Source organism: Pelobates fuscus, chromosome 9 (genome assembly GCF_036172605.1).
Source record: "Pelobates fuscus isolate aPelFus1 chromosome 9, aPelFus1.pri, whole genome shotgun sequence".
NCBI lineage: Eukaryota > Metazoa > Chordata > Amphibia > Anura > Pelobatidae > Pelobates > Pelobates fuscus.
Genome location: NC_086325.1, coordinates 152,776,710 through 152,801,363, shown reverse-complemented (window position 1 = coordinate 152,801,363; position 24,654 = coordinate 152,776,710). Strand labels below are relative to the sequence as shown.

At 39.2% G+C, this 24,654-nt stretch overlaps 1 protein-coding gene across 2 annotated transcripts in view; it reads right to left on the bottom strand.

Moving 5' to 3' along the window:
• LOC134573203 (histo-blood group ABO system transferase-like) overlaps positions 1–24,654 on the bottom strand; it is a 134,816-nt gene that overhangs the window by 28,825 nt on the left and 81,337 nt on the right. For both annotated transcript variants that reach the window (XM_063432784.1, XM_063432783.1), the window contains exons 2-4: positions 8,715–8,789; positions 2,168–2,227; positions 1,027–1,071 (exon numbers count right to left, since the gene is read on the bottom strand). In XM_063432784.1, the coding sequence (XP_063288854.1) occupies positions 1,027–1,071; positions 2,168–2,227; positions 8,715–8,789 (180 nt within the window). The remainder of the gene's footprint in view (positions 1–1,026; positions 1,072–2,167; positions 2,228–8,714; positions 8,790–24,654) is intronic.

The window sequence follows — 24,654 nt, the reverse complement described above, 5'->3', positions numbered from 1 at the left end:
ATCCAATACTTGACACACTCGAGACATACCCAGCTTACAAGGACTTCCTAACCGGGACATGAAACCTAACATTAAGACCCGCACACATTTACCACACGCGGTTACTGAACACGAAGCGGACAAGGTGCGGACCTAGCTCACGCGGCCATTTACAAGTCCCTCACGTTCTGGACTTTCCCACCGCCAGGCAACCCATCTCGACTGCCTAAGATGTGATGTTTCTGCACGTCTAGACTGGGACTGAAAAATCTCTTTACTTGTTTCAATTGTGCCTGACTTTTCTCATACTAAAAATGCATATAATACCGCACAATGATGCTTAAACGCTTGTCACTCTAACTCTAATGCCCACCCTGTTAGGCCTTGAGACACAGCGGAAGGTTTAAATGTGCCATTAACTGCATACTTGTATATATGTTTTCCAAATTGCATGCTCGAAGCCTGTGCTACAGCGCATGGTTGGAACACGGGGGATGTGATGTCTAGGGGTCCCGTAGCCTCTTTACAAATAGGCATACGCATAGCAGCTACCTGGTAGGGTAATTCACACTGTTATCTCCGAGCATAACGAGAGGTTGACCCACGCCGGAGATTAGGTTTAAGTAACATACAGACCTAGGGAACTCGGTGTTGAGATGTGCCCACTTCCTGTTAAACGTTACCGTACCCAAATGTTTATTAATCAGTCTCTCATTTAGCCTGTGTGTAGCCTCGCTGGGAACTCTGACTGTAAATATGACTGACAATTTGCAAACATTTAAGCTTGGACTTACTCCGAGCGAACTCCTAGCCTAATTACGAGGAACCATAAGGTACGATGTGCATGTTGCTAATATGCAGGCGAGGCCCACTTCACTTCACTTAACTCACCCTTACGGGTTTCCTCTACCACTTGTAAGCGGAACATCATTCAGCTTGGCTATACTTTCAGTTTACTAAACAACTTGTTCCATAATCTGATACTTATAATGAAAAAATGTGCAACGTTTCTTAATGCCATACCAATGTTATGTTTTGTTTATATACCTGCTTACACCAGCTGTTGTGGCAGTGCGGGCATCTTTGTTCTCTCTAAGCACAAATAAAATAAAGATTGACAAAAAACAAATGAGCACTGGTATAGGGAAGGGAGGGCCGCATTTAATGAAGGAGGAAGGTGGGGATACAAACGCTCAGTGCACTGTGCTTGCACAGAATCAACTAAGTCACGTGTGCCAGGCGTGTTACTAGCCACCCTGCACAAAAGATAATATATCTTAGTATGTGCAACGTTTAAAGCAGAAAAGCTACACATACAGACTCCTACCACCATAACCACTTCTACAAGCATAAGTGGTCATGGTGGTTGGAGTAACCCTTTCAATTATACCGTTGGTCAATGTTTATTATTTGTGAACCTAATTGGGAATGTCTGCATTGGACTTTTACCTGTTTAGCAGGATCCCTCACTGGCTGGATATATAATTTTTGGACCTTTATGCATCTGCTGTTAATCGTAATACCTGTTTATTGTTCAATAAATTTAATTCAGACCATTTACTATTTCCTATTAAAAAAAAAAGTGAAAGTCTACACATATGAATACATTATGAAGTGATGGATGGTTGAGATTGCTCTTTCTCTTCTGACGAGTAGGGTTAGGGAAATTAATAAAATATACAGACAGAGTTCAATGTAACCATGATTGTATCATTAACCAAATTTAAAATCTTCAAGATAGGAAATATTTTGATTTAAATATAGAAAAAATAATCCAGGCACTCCAAGATGTTCCAAAGAAAATAGGCAATTTTATTGGACCCAAACACCAAAGAACAACGTTTCGACCCCTTAGGGCCTTTATCAAGCTTGATAAAAGCCCTAAGGGGTCGAAACATTGTTCTTTGGTGTTTGGGTCCAATAAAATTGCCTATTTTCTTTGGCTTGATAAAGGCCCTAAGGGGTCGAAACGTTGTTCTTTGGTGCTTGGGTCAAATAAAATTGCCTATTTTTCTTGGAACATCTTGGAGTGCCTGGATTATTTTTTTCTACATTTAAGTTGATATTTGGTCTCTTTGGTACTGGGGCTGATCCAGTTTGCACCCAGGAGTTCAGGACGAGGGTTTGAGTGCATTTCCATCATCTATACAAGGAAATATTTTGATGGCAGAATTGTGAAAATACTCACTTCTGAGCATTGCAATTTAATAGTAAGACGGGATGCCATGCATTAGTTCTCAAGGCATACCTGAAGAAGAAAAAAAATGCATGTCAATTTTCATGTAATTATTACTTTTGACCTGCAAGAATAGACTAAATGAGTGGATAGGATAATCAATAAAAGTATGCATTCTTAAAGGTATTTTGGTTATGGAGGCGATATGAATTGCGTTCTACACATAAAGTAGACAAAAGGTTTATGAAAGGTAAAAAGGTAGACATAAGAATAAAAACTATGACCAGTACATTTTCTAAATTTTATATAAATATAATCTCTTTGATCTTTCTAGGACTCAGCATCCAGCTGAAAGAAATTATACACACTTCTCCAACAGACACTTTTCTTATTCAAGAATGTATGCTTTTTTTTAATTAAGTTTTATTGTTTAAAAATATGTATTTCTATTTAAATTACAAATATAACTTGGTCTGATCATGCCCCAGTCTTCTGTAACTTTGAGAACAACCCATTCTATAATTTGACACTGTATGCCGATAATATGTTGCCTACATTTTCCTCACTTGAAATTTTAATCTCTGCTGTTCTCAAACTTATAAATGAATATGGTCTATAATCTAATTATAAATTCAACTTGGTTAAGGCGTAATCTCTAATTTTATAAGATTTCCACTTTAATTGGCGTAGGCAGTGGATTAAATATATTTAGGTATAAGATTGATGTTCGATGTGGACAAAATGCTTTTAATTAATAATACTGTCTTATTTGAAGAGACTTCTTGGATGGCCAATGATTAAGCCTATCTACTGCCTAATATTCTCTATATTTTTAGAATGATTCCGACACAAGTTTCTTATTAGATATTAGAGAATATAAGGAAATTGCGGATTACTTTTGTGTGGAAAGGCAAATAATGAGATTATAATCAAAAGAGATCAATCTCAAATAGTGTTGTGATTTCTGGATTTGGATCTATCGCATGATGTGACTATGTTCACATGTGAGTTAGCCTGGGAATTTAAAAAGGACAAACATTTTGGATGGTTTGAATTTGAGGTTTCTCCGATTGGAGACACAAACCCATTTAATTTGTTCTGGGTTAAGCCTTCTGTATTTAATTCCTCTAAAATGTCTAATCCATTACTGGAGGGTGCAGTAAGGACCAGGGCAAAGATCAGATCATGGATGGGCATTTATCTGTTACTCCTATTATAGTTCTAAAATACTACATACAAGACATTGACTTATCCAGTTGAACTAGGAGAAGAATCACTACTTTGATAGATATCAAGACTGGTGGAAATATCCTTTCATTTAATTAAATTCTGTCAAAATTTCTGCTTTCAAATAAAGAAATGTTTTCATATATTAGGGTCAAATATTTAAAAAAAAAACCAAAACTTATTTTTTGAGTTAAAATGTAATTATTAGTACTCATGACAACATAATAGCTCCCTCAATATTAAAATGGGAAAATGATTTCAAGATTACCCCCTCAATTCAAACTTGATATGACGCAAGGTCTATACTTAAGAAAAAGAAATGTATTATAAATTACTACATAGGTGGTGCCTCGTTCCCTCCCATGTATCTAAATTTGATAAAACCGTTTCAGATCAGTGCTGGAGATGTAGCCAAGAGAGGGGTAATCTTTACCATGTATGGTGGAATTGTATTAAACTGCAGGGAATTACATTTAAAACAACGAAAATATTAAAGCATATATTTAAAAACTTTTTTAACTTGGAATTTCCAAAGAAAATAAGTCATCTCAGATTCTCTCAATTAATATATTGCTTGCTAATTGGTATTAAATTAATTATCGTTAGAAAATGGCAAAAGCTGGAATTTCACTCTTGGATGGAGATTGTAAATCAAATTTCATTTCAGGCGAAAATGGAACATTATTTTCACTTTATATATGAAAAATTCCAACTACATAATGAGATATGGACCCCCTGGTTTAATTACATCACCAATGAAAAAACTCTCATTGGTTAGTGCCTGTACTGTTATGTAATCTATTCTAGACCTCCAATTTGTTAGTATGTCTGTTAATTGCGTATGTAATAGTAGTGTATGATGGATGAATGTGTTTATTTAAAATGTTGTCTTTTGATCTTCGTCTCATTAAGATCCCTAGGATTTTTGTCTTTGATTATTTAGTTTTTGAGGAACTTTATCTAAAGTTTGTTTGTCTAAAGATTTTCTTTTTCAACATTGCCAAAATATAAAAGAAATATATAAAGTACAATTAAATCCAATACTTGATAGCAGTTAAGCAAGAAATTCATATATATAATTTACAGAGGTATAGCAGATTTATAGTTTGTCTAAAGATATAGTAATGTTGCTTTTGTCTACTTTTTTGTGCTAAGTTGTGCATATGTTTCTTATTCATGTTGATATGTATATTGTTGTCAATATATAATAAAAACTATTTGAAACTAAAAAAAGTATACATTCTCTTTTCGTAAGCTTTAATTAGGCAAATGTGAGCCACATCTTAAGATAGTGAAGAGAAAAAAAGAGGGAAAAGAAAAAGATAAGTGGAACTCTTGAAAGGGTTGAAAGGGTTTAGACACTGTGTCATACCAATGGTCTACTAATTATCTCAGTATAGGTTTAGCATTATCCTGAGAGTCTAGCCATGGTAGGAACCACCTTAAAATATTTGAGAGTATCCTAAACATGGCTTAAAGTTTGGCCATCTGTATGTTAATCGTCATCACAGGTTCACCAATCCTGATCTCGTCAGTCACATATGATCCCCTTGGACTTCTAATTAAGAATGTCAAATTCTCAATGATTCTTAGCTGCATCTCTTATTTCATTTTCTGGAGAATGGAACGTACTTTATTCCCCACAAGAATATTAAACTAGAGTAGAGGTAATTTACAAAACAGAGGAAATGTTAATGTCAGCGAAGAGCAGAAATGATCCAAATGTCCCTAATATTTTGTCTGTAATCCTTTCCCAATTCAGAATGTGACTTGGAAGGGGAAGCAATAGAACTGAGTAATGTGTACAATAATTAAATGAATGTGGGTAGCTTGAGCCTTCAAACACATCTCTTTACAAAACAATGTTAAAGATTTATGTGCTGCTTGGTGGATGAAAAAAAAATCAGGTGTGGACTATTGAGCTCTTTTGTTAGAATGTCTCACTGTTAAATGATTAATCTAACCCATATCCAACCATCACATTCACCTTTTTATGCACAGACCTCCAGCTAGTCCTAACTTGATTATTGAGTCTACCTTGTCTGTGCATTAGGAAACCATTACTTCCTTTAGACAATATACAGTGTCCTTTATCTTACAATATTTCATACATGGTCTAAAATGTTAATATAAATGCATAAATGCAAGTTTTCATACATAAAGTAGATGTGACAAAAACAGATATATAAACATGGTCACCTACCTTGCTTATAGGTATTTCTAAGGACTCTGAAGGTATTTTAAGAAGTAAAGCTTAATAAAAATTGCAACTGAATGTAAAAATAGTGTCTGCATTTGAGCATAATGCCCTTATACAGTAAATAAAATCATATCATATATTTCTAAAATAGTTTAAACTCTTTCCAATATATAAAAGTATTAAAAAACTACTGTAGTAATCTTTATAAACCTCTGGAATGCCAATTTAATGCTAATTTAATTCACTCCTCCCCCCTCGCTGACTGTAGGAATGACCTGATCCACTGAAAATTCCTGTTCTGTTGAGCTTTCATTTTTAGCAAATTTATAGGCATTATATCAGTGATTAGTGGCTTCTGGCAGAGACATGTGTTCCTCTGCAGGTTAGTTGTCATGTCTAGGCTATAGATGAGGGTAGGCTTTATGGGCTATATTTCATTCTGTAAAATATATGAAAATAAAAAACATTAATAATCAATTTAGGTAATAAAAGGTCATCCCTCTACTACCAGGTCCTGTTGTACCTCTGCTCATGTATCAGACAGATCTCTTCTGTCCATTCTCAGACAATCCTATAAGATCACTATTAAATGGATTTCCTTACTGTTTCAATCCTGGATATTCTCAGGTGCTATTCATCAACTACAGTGTACACTGATCAGTCATACAAGTCCCTTTTGTGCTGCCAAAACAACTCTAAAGGATTGAGGCATGGACTCCACAAGACCTCTGAATGTGTCCTGTGTTATCTGGTACACATAGAGTATATACAGGCGCTTGGGTGACACTAAGCATTTGTGCTATATAGGTTGTTGCATGTACTGCATCACAAAGCAGGTTCCCCAGCTGCTAGCATTAAACCTTACAAAACTTATGTACAGTGTGGTGGGAAGAAGGGAAGCATTTTAGGTCTATGTAGTGTGAACCTCTAACATGGTATGTATGTTACAAGCATAACAATGGTACCATGACTTCTTAATTACAATTAGTAATGGCCCGAACGGTTCGCTGGCGAATAGTTCCTGGTGAACATAGCATGTTCGCGTTCACCACCGCGGGCGAACACATGCGATGTTCGGTCCGCCCCCTATTCGTTATCATTGAGTAAACTTTGACCTTGTACCTCACAGTCAGAAGACACATATACTCCCTCCAGACACCCTGTGTTACTGCAGATACTCCCTCCAGACACTCTGTGTTACTGCAGATACTCACTCCAGACACTCTGTGTTACTGCACAGGTCCTCCCCATTGTGATTTATGGCCCCCACCCACCGCGCAGGGGTGGGGACCGGGGGGGAGGACAGTAGGTCCCCCCTAATTATTTTTAGGGCCCCCACCCACCATGCAGGGGTGGGGGCAGGGGGAGGACAGTAGGTCCCCCCCCCCAGTGTGTATCAGGGTCCCTGAGGACAGGTGTCAATCCATATCTGCCAAGTGACCCTATGTAGGGGGAACAGTCCCTATTCTGCTCTGTGTCAGTGTGTATCAGGGATCCTTAGGATAGGTGGCAATCCATATCTGCCAAGTGACCCTATAGGGGGAACAGTCCCTTTTCTGCTCTGTGTCAGTGTGTATCAGGGATCCTTAGGATAGGTGTCAATCCATATCTGCCAAGTGACCCTATGTAGGGGGAACAGTCCCTATTCTGCTCTGTGTCAGTGTGTATCAGGGATCCTTAGGATAGGTGTCAATCCATATCTGCCAAGTGACCCTATGTAGGGGGAACAGTCCCTATTCTGCTCTGTGTCAGTGTGTATCAGGGTCTCTGAGGACAGGTGCCAATCCATATGTCAAGGTGTCAATATGTCATATATCAGTTGTCAATCCATATCCATTGTGATTTAGGAATGTTAGGTTATTTATGACCTTTATGGATTAAAACCAGACTCTGCATCAACTGTGTAATTTTCCATGGGAGTTTTGCTATGGATCCCCCTCCGGCATGCCACAGTCCAGGTGTTAGTCCCCTTGAAACAACTTTTCCAGCATAGTTGACCTCAAAGTAAAAAACAAAAGCAGAATAATAGTGCAATACAGTAAGTAATTGGTATGTGATGTATAATACTTCTATAAGTCGCACTCACATTTACTAGCGCTAACTTAGAGCTCTGCTGTTTTTCGCATTGACGGTATAATCCCCGTTTTAGGATATATGTTGGTCCAAAGTGACACAATTTCTCCAGATAAAGCATGATGTACAGAATATATGTGGAGACAAACTGTAGAAAAACTCCAATAGGGAAGTAAGTACAAATTATAATATCAGGTGGGAATAAAGAAATGTACTTACATTTCCTAGAGCAGGACCTACTCTAGTGTAAACAGCATGGGTGTGGTATAATCCTCACCTAAGGATATGGTAGTATCAGGAAGCGAGATGATAAATGGATAATTAAAAGATAAGTATATTCTGATGAAGCCTTGAAAGCCTTAAAGTGGGGTCCATGATAATATTTTTACTATTTTATTGTTTTTATATTTCATTTATGTAATAAAAAATAAAAAGTTAACTTATTAAAAATGTAATATATATACTTACCTTTTTATTATCCATTTATCATCTCGCTTCCTGATACTATCATATCCTTAAGTGGGGATTATATCACCCATGTTGTTTACACTTATTTCCACCTGGTTTTAAAATTAGTACTTACTTCACCATTGGAGTTTTTCTACCGTTTGTCTCCACATATATTCTGTACATCACGCTTTATCTGGAGAAATTGTGCTGCTTTGGACCAACATATATCCTAAGACAGGTATTATACCGTCCATGCAAAAAACAGCAGAGCTCTTAGTGAGCTCTAGTAAATGTGAGTGCGACTTATAGAAGTATTATACATCACATACGAATTGCATACTGTATTGCACTATTATTCTGCTTTGGATTTTTACTTTGAGGACAACTATGCTGGAATAATCCAATGACAAATGTATGTACAAAAATTGCACAATAACACTGGGCACAGTATATACTATCTCATTCTGTATTTTTTACTTATCGATTAGTTTGAGAATCCTGATTAAATTTACTGCTGCCTGTAGTCATTCTATTTGACTATAGTGAGTGCCTACATTTTTGTTGTACAGGTAAACAAATGGTAAAGCATTCAGATCCAGCTATACTCACCAGGTGTATGAAATCGAGAACACAAGCAGCACAAGTAAAAACAACAGAATCCCTTTTTTTAGATACAGGTGTGCCCTACAATAGAGAAATGAAGAAGTTACAATGTTATAATTATGTTGAAGACAGATACTGATCTATGTGCCTGTTGGGAATAATACACTTTGCCTAAATACAATGTTTAGTGACCCAAGGCTCAAGCTACAGATGATCGGATGTCCAGTCTGTTTAACCCCTTAAGGACACATGACATGTGTGACATATCATGATTCCCTTTTATTCCAGAAGTTTGGTCCTTAAGGGGTTAAAATTGGCTAACTTGGAGCATGCCAGCTATTGAGAATAATACACTTTGTCTATATACAATGCTTAGTGAATAAACCCCTAGATAGAGCTATAAACTTTTCTGTCTCAGAGTGTTGGTCTTATTTCCTGTTTTCTATTTCTGTAATTCTAACTGTGTAGTAACATATCTATTTTATGAGTGCGTAGCAAATTTTTATTTCAGCTGCGTAGTTAAACTGAAACTATAATGAGTACTCCCTAAATTACACCTGCAAGCTAGCTGTAGGATAAGATATGTTGAGATAAGATTGATGAATGATGTTATTATGGGATAATGTTTGTAAGTCCATCCCTGTTTCCTCTTGAATATAACCTGTTACACAGCCTATTAAATGTTAGAAGTCACCTTGAACCTTACATTGTCTTGTTTCGTTCATTGGGGCTCCGCACCAGCTGGTTTGGGCACAAGGAGGAATACAGAGAGTTCCAAATTGATTAGAAGTCCATGGCATGACATAAACGAAAATTCCTGATGCAGGAAATCTTCACTAACAGTGCCTACCTGTGATTTGCTTTCTTTCAGATATCTTCAACTGGGGACACAGTAAGCTTTCCGGGTCCTAACTTGTGGCCATAAACTCACCGGTTGACTGTCAACTTTTTTTAATATTGTTTTTCTTCAGTTTTCTTTTAAATATATATTTTTTACTGACCAGTTGAGTGACCAGGACACACCAATTAGGATTCTGCATACATTGCAACCCTCTCTCCTTTTGGTGGCATTTGAGCTTAAGCTTTGATAGTGCACATTGGGGTTACACTATTAACAAGATAAAGTAAGTAAGTGTGCATGCGTGTGCGCTGCACGCGCAGACAAGAAATCATTTCACACCAGATATGTTGGCTTGCATTCTGTCAGTGCATCCCTTAGTGAAAGATTTCCTAGAATTCCTAAAAAAATGAGTTACCCCATAACTAGCAAAATACTGAAATTTAGAAGACTTAGAGATAGAATTGGAGTAAATAATAAAACACAACATTTATAATAATATTTATTAAATATATATATATATATATATTATATCTATATTTAATATTTTTCTATCTGATTAACTACATTCCCAATGCGTATTTCCCTATTGGTTATCATCAGGGGATACCTGATAGACAAGTGTGCATTGGGCATTTATATAGTCAGATAGGAATGTGTTTTAGTTGGGGGAACAGTCCCTATTCTGCTCTGTGTCAGTGTGTATCAGGGATCCTTAGGATAGGTGTCAATCCATATCTGCCAAGTGACCCTATGTAGAGGGAACAGTCCCTATTCTGCTCTGTGTCAGTGCGTATCAGGGTCTCTGAGGACAGGTGTCAATCCATATGTCAAGGTGTCAATATGTCATATGTCAGGTGTCAATCCATACCCATTGTGATTTAGGAATGTTAGGTGATTTATGCCCTTTATGGATTAAAACCAGACTCTGCATCAACTGTGTAATTTTCCATGGGAGTTTTGCCATGGATCCCCCTCCGGCATGCCACAGTCCAGGTGTTAGTCCCCTTGAAACAACTTTTCCAGCATAGTTGACCTCAAAGTAAAAATTTTTCCATCACTATTGTGGCCAGAAAGAGTCCCTGTGGGTTTTAAAATTCGCCTGCCCATTGAAGTCTATGGCGGTTCGCCCGGTTCGCTCGGTTCGCCGGTTCGCAAACGTTTGCGGAAGTTCGCGTTCGCAGTACGCGAACCGAAAATTTTGTGTTCGCGACATCACATAATGCTGGCAGACAACTAACTGTTATTCAATCTATTACAGTCAAAATTTTAAAAAAATGTACACTACTGTTACACCAGATATGAGTTGCACTGGTGTGACACTGTGCCCTGGCAGACCCTGAAACGCACACTAGTGAAAGAAAATGACTGCTATTATATTACAGTCCAAAATGTTTTTTGTTGTTAAATGCAAGCTATTGTGACACCAGTGAGTGAGTGGTGGCACTGGGCAGGCCTTGAAACGCACACTAGTGAAGGAAACTGACTGCTATTATACTACATTAAAAAAAGTTGTTTTTTTGTTTAAATGCAAGCTATTGTGACACCAGTGATTGAGTGGTGGCACTGGGCAATTGGGCACAGTATATGCTGTGAGCCTGACACACAGGCTGGCTGGCAGGCAGGCAACTGCAATTACATTACACAGAAAAAAAAAAGCAGACTGATGTTCTAGCCCTAAAAAGGGCTTTTTGGGGGTGCTGTCCTTAGAGCAGAGATCAGATGAGTCCTTCAGGACTGTAGTGGACACTGAATACACTAGCCTAGCTATCAATTTCCCTATCAAATCAGCAGCAGCTACACTGTCCCTACTCTCACTAAGAATGCAGCTTCACAATGAATGTAAAATGGATGCTGTCCAGGAGGTGGGAGGGTCTGGGAGGGAGGGTCTGCTGCTGAATGGCTGGAATGTGTCTGCTGACTGTGAGGTACAGGCCAGGGTCAAAGTTTACTTAATGATGACGAATAGGGGGCAGACCGAACAGCGCATGTGTTCGCCATCCGTGGCGAACGCGAACAAGCGATGTTCGCCGGGAACTATTCGCCAGCGAACAGTTCGGGACATCACTAGTAATAACATAGACATCAAGGAATAGATCTACTTTTTTTTTTTTTTTTTAAATATCTAGTCAAGAACTGTAGCCTAAGCCTGGAGTGTGTCCTACTTGCGAGGGTTGTAAATAGATAGAGTATTTTTTGGCTAGGGTGAAAGGCACTACATGGTAAGTCGGTGTAGGTACTGGTGGTATGGTGGGTATGTGATGCTTATGTAATATGTTCATCTAACATTTTGGAATCATGCAGGGCTTGGAATTCTATTTCTGCAGTTTTTTGAGCCGTAATTGGATCCAGCTAGAGGCGAAGCATGAGTCGGGGTAGCCCAGGTGTGGAGAGGCATTTTTGCCCTTGCGTTGAGTGTTACCCCTTACCAACCCCTATGCCAACACTAACAATTGCGCATCTCATTACGCTAACTTATTTACTTAGTTGTTCCCCATCCAAGGTGGGTAGCGATGTTGTAGTTAGAGCATTGAAAGCAAAAGAGAAGAGAATAAAATAAATGAACCTAAAAATGTATAACAACAGAGAAACAAATTGGGGTTGGAACCCTCTGTAGAGCCAGCATATGCAGCTTCATCCCTGGTCGCATTCAGGTTTCTGGTTGCTTCTCGCTGCGTCCCTTGGAGTGAAGGGTACCACTATCGCTGGATCCCAGGTGCTGGTTGAGGCTTGCGGGTTCGTGCTTGGGGTCGGCTCCGATAATCGCGGCAATGAGAGGAGATGCAGTGCTTCTGCTGCTGAGATGATTGTGTGGGTCGTCCCCAATGTGGGTCACTTGCCCATCTGTGTGGTATGTCGGCTGTGCGCAGGTGATATGTGATCTCATTGAGGGATTTGCGCCATTCTAGTATGGCTCTGGTTAGATTTTGAAAAAAGGATAACTGTGAGTCCTCAAAAGAGAGTGGCGTCTTGCCTCTCAGTGCTGACATAATGTGCCTCTTCTCCTGAGACGAAGAACATTTGAGAATGAGTGGGGGATGTTCTGATTGAGGCAGGCAGATGATAAACTCCATCCAGGACAATCTTCCAAGCCACAGCAGGAGATAAGAGTGATGACAAGAGGCGTCTCAACTAATGTGGTTACTCGTCAGTCATGATGGTGGCAGGGATGCCCCGGATTTTAATGTGATTGCGTTGTCTTATGTCTTCCATGGTGGCCAGCTGCGTTGCCAGCGTCTGTTGGTTTGATTGAAGTTTTTGCAAAGTCCCATTTATGATATTGAGTGTCTGCTGCCAGCATTTTGTGGATATCTTGGAGTAGAAGCTGTAGGTCATGTTTGGTGGTAGGTGCTTACTTATCTGTGGTGTCCATGGGAGTGGATTGGTCATTTTGGGAGGCTGTGGAGGTCTGTGTCCCTGGGAAGCTATGGGTATCGTGTTCCCTGTCCCTCCACTGAAGTACTGGTGTGCATGCTGTGGAGGCCCTCTGCTGGCACCATATTGTGTGGTACTTGCCTCTGCAGCATGGTCCCTATATCCTTTTGTTGGGTGGGATCCCAGCTCCAGGCTTTTGTGAGCGGTGTCCCATTGCTGGAGTATGCTCGGTTGGAGGCATAGTACCCCAGTCAGATTCGTCTGGGCACTCAAAGTTACTGAGGAGTGATTCCCAGCTAGCAAGTGCCAGTGAGTAGGAGGCCCCAGATCTGCGCTCATGCTTGTGCACCTTCGGGGGTTGAAAGAAGAGCATTGATGGACTCAGCACGGCTTTCCCTGTCAGGTGAGTGTGGTGTGGATCAAGATTAGTGTGTGTGGCAGGCGTTTGACAGGCAATTTTGCCCCCCATTCTTTATTATTGAATTACCCTATACACCATAAATATCAGAAAAAAATACATCAAACATCAGACAAAAAGCAGTTACAAAAAAGTATACGTATAAATTGATTACATACCAGATAGTAAGAATACAATTTTGAAGTGAGAGAGAGTATCCTGATACCAAAGCAGTAAATGGGGGCATATTTTATTTTGCTAACAGGATTCTCTCACGTCACAATTGCTTTGAATACATCCCTACACTTTCTCCCCTGTGTTCTCTGATAAGCATCTCCTGGCTTAATGCTATGAGTCCCTCACTCTCTCCCCTGCCGACAGCTCTCCACTGCAATCTCATCCATGCAGGAACTGAAAGCACTGTTCCCCAGCCAAGTGCTTTTAGTTCCTGCATGGATGCCTGATACTCTACATAACAGCTAGCCTCCTGCCCACAGACTATAGGCCTGGTCACAGACTTTAAAATTATATATAAGATGTGGAAGTACATTGTGTTCTTGTTGAGCTATTATGTAAAAGGATGAGCTGGATGAAAACCATTGTGTTAATTAGCTTAGGCAAAAGGTATTGTGCAATGTGTCTTGGTTTCCAGCAGTAAATTCAATTAATATGTCTTGACCTAATTATGTCCCAGATACCAAGAAACCAGGGAGTGGTTTGTATTGTTCTGGCTGGGGGCTAAATGCATGTGTTTTTCTCTGAAATAAACAGTTCTCTTGTTTTACCCAATACAACTGGTCTTGTCCACTTTATTGGGGAATTTTACAAGGTTCCAGAAGGCTATCATGACTGTATGCTGTAACTGAATTCAGGACCAGTGGAGGATTAGAGATGCGGTGATCAAGGGACACTAAGAGACCTTGCTACCCATAACACTGGTGTTTGAAGTGGGATCCTCCTTGCAAAGCAGTCCAGAAGGATGTTCAGCAAAATAGCGCAACAACCAGGATGGCAGAGAGCTACAGGCAACTGACCATCCTAGCCCTACAGGAGATGCTTGCTCACAAAGGTTATGATCCAGCAGGGCTAAAGAAGCCTGAGATTATCACAACCCTGGTAGACCTGGACCAGTAAAGACCAGCCAGCCTTCCCAGTTAATCACCATTCTCACTGGCAGCTCTCACATAGGGTAAAATAATGCCTGGCTTTCTATGGCCCGACACCTGAGGTGGTCGATTAGAGCATCCCCTGGAGGAATGGGTGACTGAATTGGAGAGACTGGTCTAGAGAGAACTGTGTCTGGACGAAAGTTGCCGGACCTTGAGGTGGTATGCAGTCTAGCAATACCCGTGGCTCACAGACGACAACCCTCCTGAGGGTGAGGACTGTGCTGGCCCTTGACCTATTGTGGGAGGCCTTTGAGGAGTGGACTGATTTTGGGAGCTCAGCGGTGTTCCGATTCTGGGACATCTGGGAACTTAAGGAAGACCTGCTGGATCTTGCAGCAGCAACAGACCTGGTATCTGATCTGAACTACTTAGCCAACTTGGAATAGGACCTCAAGCAGAACTGTACAGCAGCGGCAAAGTGAGTTCCAGAGAAGAGAGGAACATATTATTACTCCCCAGTGTCAGTGTGTATTTAAATGAGGGGAGGACAGTACCCTCACTCCCCAGCATCCGAGTGAGTTCCTTAGACGGAAGGACAGTACATTCACTCCACAGCGTCAGGATGTGTTGCAGGGAGTGGAGACAACCGGTCTCACTCCCCAGCGGCAGTGCTTGTTACAGGGAGAGGAGACAAGTGGTCTCTCTCCCCAGTGGCAGTGTACAGTGTAGGGATTGGAGACAGTCAACCCCCTCCCCAACAGCAGCAGGAGTTACTGGGAGTGGAGACCGTGGGTTCCCCTCCCCAGCGGCAGCTGGAGTAACCGGTATTGGAGACAGTCTGTCCTCATCCCCAGGGGCAGTGCTTGTTACAGGGAGAGGAGACAACTGGTCTCTCTCTCAAGCAGCAGTGTACAGTGCAGGGAGTGGAGACAGTCAGTCCCCCTACCCAGCGGCAGTGCTTGTTACAGGGAGAGGAGACAACCAGTCTCTCTCCCCAGCCACAGCCGGAGCTACAGGGAGAAACAGGGGTTGGCAGAACTATCAAGATGGAGCGTTTTTGGGGCTGGTTACCCGACTATCATGACTGTATGCTGTAGCTGAATCCAGGACCAGTGAGGGATTAGAGAAGCGGTGACCAGGGGACACTAAGAGACCCTGCTACCAGTGACACTCTGCTCCCATGCCACAGCCTTTTGGAGAAGCTTGAATGCCAGCCTCCTGCACACAGGCTATGGGCCTGATCCCAAGAGCCCTTGAAATAGGCTTGTGAGAGTAGCAATTGATTTACAAACTATGCTTGGTTGGTCTGATATCTCTGAAATGCCCTCTCCCGACTGAATAGAAATGTGTACATTTACATAATACTGGTATGCATATTAGTAGTTAAATGTATATATTGCTGCTTATAACTGTGTTTGAAAGTTACTTGTTTTATATATTTCATATATTAGTTATAATTGCTTGTTCTCCAATGATCTGTATATTTGTATTTTACTTTTTACCACATGTTTAAGGACAAGTCAGTATTTGTCTAAAAATAAAGAATTGTGTTCTAGTTCCATTTGGAATTGTGTCTCCTGTCTGGATTGTTCAGGGAACCCTTTAAACGAGTTTTTGGACTTGTTGGTGGGCTGCACGGATCCCGAGGACAAGTTAAGAAAGAGATAGACCTGAGAGCCACAAGTGTCATTGTAAAGTCAGTAGTTGGAGACAGTGTAGGTAGAGATGTCGATACCTGCCTGGGAGAGGAGCAGATCATTGACAATTGGATAATACCTGCCTGGAAGGAGAGAGCTGCAGTTTTATCCTGTGGAACAGGTCCTTAGAGACCCCAGTCAAGATTTGGTGACTGTGTCTGAAGCGCTCCAGAGTGCCGGTTAGCAGAGAGGAAGCTGACCTGCCAGAGGTCTTCAGTCAGAGTACGGAGCTCTTGCACTCTGCATATAGAAATTGAACTAGCAATGTCTTACCTTTAGCACTGCCATTTTTTCTGACTACATTCAAATGAGACTCAGCCATTCATTCAGCTATCTATGTGTCTTGAGAAATGTATTGCACTTGAACTGGAGTGTTACTGGTAAGGTATAGGGTCATAAAGCATAAAAAGGCATTTAAAAAAATGATAATAAATTAAATCTCCCCCCCCCAAAAAATAAATAAATAAATAAATAAATAAAACAAAAGCAAAACAAGGTGGCCATTTGCAGACACTATAAGTAATAACAGTCTTAATAAAGTAATTCTAGAATATGTGTATTTGCATAGGGGCAAATTATATTTAGAAATGTGTGATAAAATTCCAGGGGTGGAACCTAGTGCCCCATCATCTAAAATCTTCACTAGCCAACATTGAGATAAAGTGGTCTGGGAGCCATACCCTGTCATTTTAACCCTTCAACTGAAAACAATGATGTTCTACAGCAGGGTTCGACAAACTCTGGCCTTCCAGATGTTGCTGAACTACAACTCCTATGCTTCTCTGGCTCTATATTTCATTCAAAGGACCATGGGAGTTGCAGTTCAGCAACATCTCGAGGGCCTGTTCTACAAGAACAGCTTGTTCGCATAACAGGGTTAAAATACCTCTAGTGGCTGTCACACTGGCAAAAGTGTCAAAAAGGCCCAAGTCATGAGTTTAATCCATCTCTCACACTATAGTTCTGAATCTTTTTGTGGTATTTTTTGGCTGTAATGGTAATGGGGCTTGGAGTTAGCAGATAAGAGTTTGTGCAGCATGATGTAACATAGAAGATTGGAGAGTGAGGTTAATACAGTAGATGTGAGACTAATTAAGCGGGTGCGGGTTTAATACAGAGTAACATGGTATTAAATAGACACTCCTGGCTCATAAAGCTTGCTGAAATGCTTTTTTTTTTTCTTCTGCCTGTAAACTTTTAATAAAAACTTTCTGAGGTTTTCTTCCCTGATGGTGACATGGAAAATGGAAGAAGATGGGATAGTATAAGAGAAGGGCGAGGGAGCAAAAAAGATTTAAGAAAGCATGAGGGGAGAGGGAAAGTTTGGAAAAAATGAGAAAAGTGGGAGACAGGATTGTAGACAGGTTGGGAACAGTGTGACACCAATGGATATAAAGGGGAGACAGCCTGAGAGGTATTTGAAAGATATAGAAAATACTAGAGGAACATGGTAGACAGAACATAAAAGGAATAAAAAAGCTGGGGAGTAAGCATGAGATCTATAGATAAAAACGGCTTGGGATGGCATATGTATGTATATGATACTGTAAGCCAGGCATGTGATATGTTTTAGTAACTTCTTTTTAGAACTCATAGATTGTAAGCTCATTGGAGCAGGACCGTCATCACCTCTTGTCTCTGTTAACCCTTTAAGTCCGGAGGACGTACTATTACGCCACGCAGAAACCGGCTCTAAACGCCGGCGGGCGTAATAGTACGTCCTCGCTTTTATTGCCGCCCACGTGGCCGGCGGTATTCTCCCGCTGCAGATCGCGGTCGGGGGGGATGCCTGGCCCCCCCGGGCAACCCCCCCTGTGGCCGGTGACCGCGATCTGCAGTCTCTGATCGCAGTGACAGGCTGTCACTGCGACCAGTATTCAGCATGTGTCAGCCGATTTCAAATCGGCTGACACATGCGGCCGGCGGCTTTCCCGTTGTGCAGATCGCGGTCGGGGGACTTACCTGGCCCCCCAGGCAGTCCCCCTGGGGTCAGTGACCGCGATCTGCTAAGTCTGATCGCAGTGACAGGCTGTCACTGCGATCTCAAAGCACTCTGATCGCAGTGACAGCCTGTCACTGCGATCAGTGTTACATGTGTCAGCCTATTGGCTGACACATGTAACTGGCACAGTGATCCCCCTGCAGATTGGAAGGGGGGAGTGCTTGTACCACCCAGGCACTCCCCCCTGTGGTCAATTACCCAATCTGCAGGAGGTGATCACAGTGACAGGCAGTCACTGTGATCACTGATCCTGTGTGTCAGCCAGTGATGTGAAATCACTGGCTGACACTATCTCTGCCCCCTGTCCTGTAAAAAAAATAAAATATTAGTTCAAAAAATAAATAAAAAAAATTACAGTTATAAATAAAATATACTTAGATCATATATATTATATATATATGATCTAAGTATATATATATATACACATACACACACATTTACACATGCACGACGTGTATTTAAATATTAATAAATATATATATATATATATATATATATATATTAATATCAAATTACACGTAGACTGATACTGATTAAATATATATATATAATTATTGTTATATATATATTTATATATAATATAAAAAAAATATGTAAATACGTAAAAAAATAAAATTAAAAAAATATTTAAAAATAAATAATTAAAAAATATATAGATGTGTGTTATTTTGTTCTAACTGTATTGTGATAATAATATATATATATATATTTATATCAAAATACACGTAGAACAAAATAATATATATATCTATATACATAAATATATACGTATATATCACTATATATACCTATATATAAATAAAAATATTTAAAAAAAATTATATATATATATACGTATATATACACATATGTATATATATACATATATTAATTCTACACATATATTTATGTAATAATTTTACATAATTAGGTATCCTAATTAATTACAATTAGCGGGACCTGCCTGACAACCCATGCCGAAAGTATAGGGAATTTAATTTGCTAGCACTATATTTAACCCTATAACTTTCCAAGACACCATAAAACCTGTACATGGGGGGTACTGTTTTACTTGGGAGACTTTGCTGAACACAAATATTAGTGTTTCAAAACAGTAAAATGTATTACAACGATGATATCGCCAGTAAAAGTGACGTTTTCTGCATTTTTCACGCACAAACAGCACTTACACGGACGATATTATTGCTGCAATACTTTTTACTGTTTTGAAATACAAATATTTGTGTTGAGCGAAGTCTCCCGAGTACAACAGTACCCCACATGTACAGGTTTTATGGTGTTTTCAAAAGTTACAGCGTCAAATATAAGGCTTGTGTTTCATTTTTTTCACATTAAAATTCGCCAGATTGCTTACGTTGCCTTTGTGACCCTATGGTAGCCCAAGAATGAAAATTACCCCTATGATGGCAGCCCATTTGCAATAGTAGACAACCCAAGGTATTGCAAATGGGGTTTGTCCAGACTTTTTTAGTAGCCACTTAGTCACAAACACTGGGCAAAATTGGCGTTTTTTGCATTTTTCACACACAAACAAATACTAACGCTAACTTTGGCCAGTGTTTGTGACCAAATGGCTACTAAAAAAGACTGGACATACCCCATTTGCAATACCTTGGGTTGTCTACTATTGCAAATGGTATGCCATTATGGGTGTAAATTTAATTCCTGGGCTACTATACAGTCTCAAAGGCAACGTAACCAATCTGGCAAATTTCAATTTCAAATGTAACACGCTATATTTGACCCTGTAACTTCCCAAAACACCATAAAACCTGTACATAGGGGGTACTGTTTTACACGTGAGACATCGCTGAATACAAATATGTGTATTGTATTGCAGTAAAAGCAAACAGTATTTTGACATCCACAGTTAAAATGTCACATAGAACTAAAAAAAATTTAAAAAATCTTTTTTTCTCCCATTTTTAAATATATTTTTTATATTAAATTATGTTTAATACCTAAATATTTGATGTTAAATGAAAGCCCTGTTTCCCCTGAATAAAATGATATATAATAAGGGGGGATGCATTTCATATGAAAGAGGTGAATTACGGTTGGACAGACATATAGCGCAAATGCCAGGTTTTGTTTACGTTTTGTTCTGTTCACAACTTGTACATTTGGCTGCGGTGTTAAGGGGTTAATATTCTGTTTGTGAATTAGTTGTTGTCAAATATCCCCATTCTGTACTTGTAACACGCTGAATATGTTGGCGCTATGTAAATGATAATAATGTGGCATGCTTGACTTAACACTCTACATGCACTGTAGCAAATACTTGATTTTAGAAAGAGTGCTTCATGTCCTTGTTTGTTTAGAATCTCTCCACACCTGTTTAATCCCTGTGCATAATGCGACAATCTTTATTTCTCATGCAGAAGGATTTATTAGTTTGTAATACAGTTTTTCCATTTCAGTGATTAGTAAAAAGAAAAAAAGAAAACAAAAAACATAAAACAATAGAAGTAGCAGAGGAGCAAACAGAGCTTAATGATGGAGGGACATGAAACGAATGTCAACTAGATTCTATCAACACTTAGCAATGACCTTGAAAGGATCGGCTCTATGCAGTCACAGCAGCGGGAATCCAGAAATATCTGACACATTTACAGCTAGCCATATAACATGCTTTAGTATTATCACATTAAATAGTCCTGACATTTCAATGCATACAGCACCTTTTGGCTGGTTTGTCATGTCATAATACTACATATCATATGTTAATGTAAGAGATTTTACATTTAATGCAGTTCTACCAAACTTGCAGTAACAAGTAAAGTAACTTTTTTTAGGCATATCTAGCATTGTAGAACTTGAAATTTGAGTGTGGCAGGGTGACAGTCTGTGACAGAGTCATTGTGACAGGGTGACTGTGCTATGGTGACTCCGACAGAGTCAATTTGGCAGGGTGATTGTGACAGAATGAGTGTGGGGGTAAGTGTGAAAGAGTGACTGTGAGAGAGTGAGCATGGCAGAGTAACTGTGATGGAGTGAGTGTTACCAGTTGACTCTTGCAGGGTGAGCATGGCAGGGTGTCTGTTACAGAGTGTGGAAGGGTGACTGTGACAAGATGACTACACATGTGGAGGGTGAATGTGCAAGGGTAAGTGACAGGGTGACTGGTGTGGGGTGTGTATGACACGGTGAGTAAATGATTACTGTGTATGTGGGGTGATTGTGGGGTTAAGCATGAGAGGGTGAGTGTGTGGGTGAGTGTGTATCAATGTGAGTGTGTGTGGGGCATGTGGTGAGAAAGAGCGAGTGTGGGGGGGTTAGCTTGTGATCAGATGTCACTAAAATGTGACCACCCCTAGTTTAGTGTCTCCCTTATTTATGTAACTTAGCAAAGTGTTCCAAAAAAAAGTATTTGTTACATTTTTAAAGTTACTCCAAGCACCATGATCACTTCTTTGATTTGAAGTTGACATGGTACCCTCAGTCTGTATAACTGCAACGTTGCACTTGCTGAGTTTAGCACCTTTACTGCTGCAGGTGTACCGACACATCTGGTAGCATCATAGTGTGTTATCGGAAGAAAAGTTTTGGTCTGGCTGATACATTTGTATGCAGTGTGTCATTCACTGGCTGAGAGTGGCCAGCTGACATTCTCAACTAAAGAATCACAAATTGCAAATGTGTTGTAACTCGATTAAATTTATATGTAATTATTATCATGGAATAACAGGTGATCATATCATTAGTCCGATATTTTTCGTTAGTATCTAAAGAAAAAAATATATTTTCTTGTATTTAAAAAAAATATCCTTCACACTGTGTGCGCTAAGAGAAAACTTTTTATTTCAACATGAAAATGTTTTTATTTTTTAAAGTTATGATTGCAAATCGAAAAGAAGGTAGGCCCTCAGTGCCATAATTGAGACACTTTATTCTACTGTTCATAAAAAAAAATTGGATTACATTTATACAATTTATTTGTGAAATTAAAGAGGGTGCAGAAAAAGTGTCATAATCTCTGTACCACGAAAGGTGAACGCCTTTATATAATTGATTTAACATGTATTATTGTGTAATTATAATGTACTATGTTGACAACTAATGCTGAAATGTCTTTACATGCACAACATATATTTGATTATGGGAGCGTTTTAATAGCTTTTTCTTTTTAAGTTAGTTTATTTGCAAGTTTTTATCAAAATTATAATAGGAGCTGCTCTATAGCACTGTGTCTTATTAGTACATATTACCTCTGGTTTAAACAAAATCATTCTTCCGACTAACAGTGCATGAAAAATACTGTTCCAACTTTTTTTTTTTAAATTAATCAGTTGGCTGCAACTATCCGTGAAATGTGTTTCTCAAACAAAGCAATCACATCGAATCAAAACAAACATTGCAGGAGTGAGCTTCTTAAACAAGTATTCAACACAGTGAATAAATTCACACATAAAAATCCCACTACTTATTTAAGAACAAATTGTTGGAAACTTCAATCCATGTTCCCACAAAATAAGAGTAAAGAAAAATAATAAAAAGAAAAGAAAAAACATAATTGTGCATGTGTTTATGTTTTAAGGGGCAACTACAAAGTACTAAAATGTGTAGAATATTTATCCTTTAAAAATATATATAAAGTGCATTAATATAACGTCAATATGTATTCAATATACAAACAGCATAATAGTAATATAATGTGCCAAAAAATAGTGTTCTAAATAGCAATATCAGTGTATAAAAAAAAAAGAAAATGCCAGAAATAAAACAAGACCAAAAGGGGATATCCCCTAAACAGTGATTTGTGTACAAAAATATAGAAATTGAAAGCAAATATACTAAAACGTTGGAACTGAGATGGATTTTCAGACAATGGTTTGTATTGGCCCAGAATATATTTGTGTAATTCTATCACATCCTCTCTGAGGCTCTGTTTCTTTAAACTAAACAGATTTAAATTTGTTAACTTTCTTCTTAACTTTCTTCTAAAATGTTCTATTTTTTTAAATTAAGTTTATATTCCGTCTCTACTCTTTTTCTAGTGTCATGATATCCTTCTAGAACAGGTGCCCAAAATCCTTCTCTTGTTGTTATCCCTAATTCACTGTCGTAAGTTGCTTGTGCATTCTTTACCCCGATAACATTCCATTCATCTACATTCAATTAATAAGATACATGTCAGCTTTCCTTTAAGCTTGGAGATAGCATAGTTTTATGGTGTGAAGAACATTCATTTTAGTGTATGTGTTTTAATTAAGAAAAACAAAAACTATGGTCTGCTCTTATCATTCTTTCTAAGGTACATTTGTCCAAATCAGTACTGCAAGTGACAGCATAGAACAGTATAAGTATTCAATTTAAATTAAATGGTACCCAAGTGCTGTTTCAACAACATTGACAAGGCAATTTAAAATAAATAAAAGGATTTTATAGTTTTCCGAATACAAAGTTGTATTCATAACAATATAGTACCCTCTAGTCTCCCCTTCCTTGCATCTCCCGGGCATATAAAAGGTTAAAAATCCTTTAATGACTTACCCAATTTCAGTGCTGAAGTCCCTCAGTGCTGGTTCGGTGCTCCGCCTCCTCCAACATCATCTGGTGGTGGTGGTGGGGGGGGGGGGGGGGGGGCGGGGGGGGGAGGGGGTGTGCATTAGGCAAGCACATTGCAAGTGCAAGTGCATTAGGCAAGCACATTGGGGATTTTAGCGACGCTGGAGGTCCTCACACAGCGTGAGGACGTCCGGCGACGCTATAGCACAGATAATCTGTGCTATGATCCTGGAAGTGCCCTCTAGTGGCTGTCTAGTAGACAGCCACTAGGGGAGGACTTAACCCTGCAAGGTAATTATTGCAGTTTATGAAAACTTCAATAATTACAGTTGCAGGGTTAAGGGTAGTGGGAGTTGGCACCCAGGCCACTCCAATGGGCAGAAGTGGTCTGGGTGCCTGGAGAGTTTAAAAAAACAAACAAAAAAAAAACTCATCTGATAGGTGGTGTACACAAACACAAAAATACTATAGCACTAGCACTTACAATGCAACTTACAGCCTCCCCAGTCTATTTGCTTGTACTTGGGGCTTCTAAAATAAAAGGCTTCTTGTTCCTCAGATTGTTTTGGCTTTGTATGATAATACTTTCACCTTTATGATGTGTATTTTAGTTTTCATGTATTGTATGTTATAAAAGTTTATTTGCATGCAAATCGTTCTTTCAGAATGAATGAGAAGAAAGCAATATACCAAAAAAAAACAAAAAACAAGGGGGATTTAAATATCTGCTAATATAAATAGGTAATAAGGAAATATTTGAATTGCAAAAATGTTTTCTTTATAAATTTTTAAAAATATCTGCTTTCCGTTGCCCTACAGTACAGCTCTTGATAGAAGAGCTGATGGAAAAAGTGTCTAGCAAGGGGAAGGGGTAAGACACACTATTTGGGACAATGACGCTCGTAAGGGTTTTTCGAGAGTCTTTTTTTTTTTTGTTATATGGTTGTATTTGTCTTATATGTTGAGCGGATTGTGCGTGGCCAACCTGAGGAATTATGTAGCACAGGGAGGATTAATGTT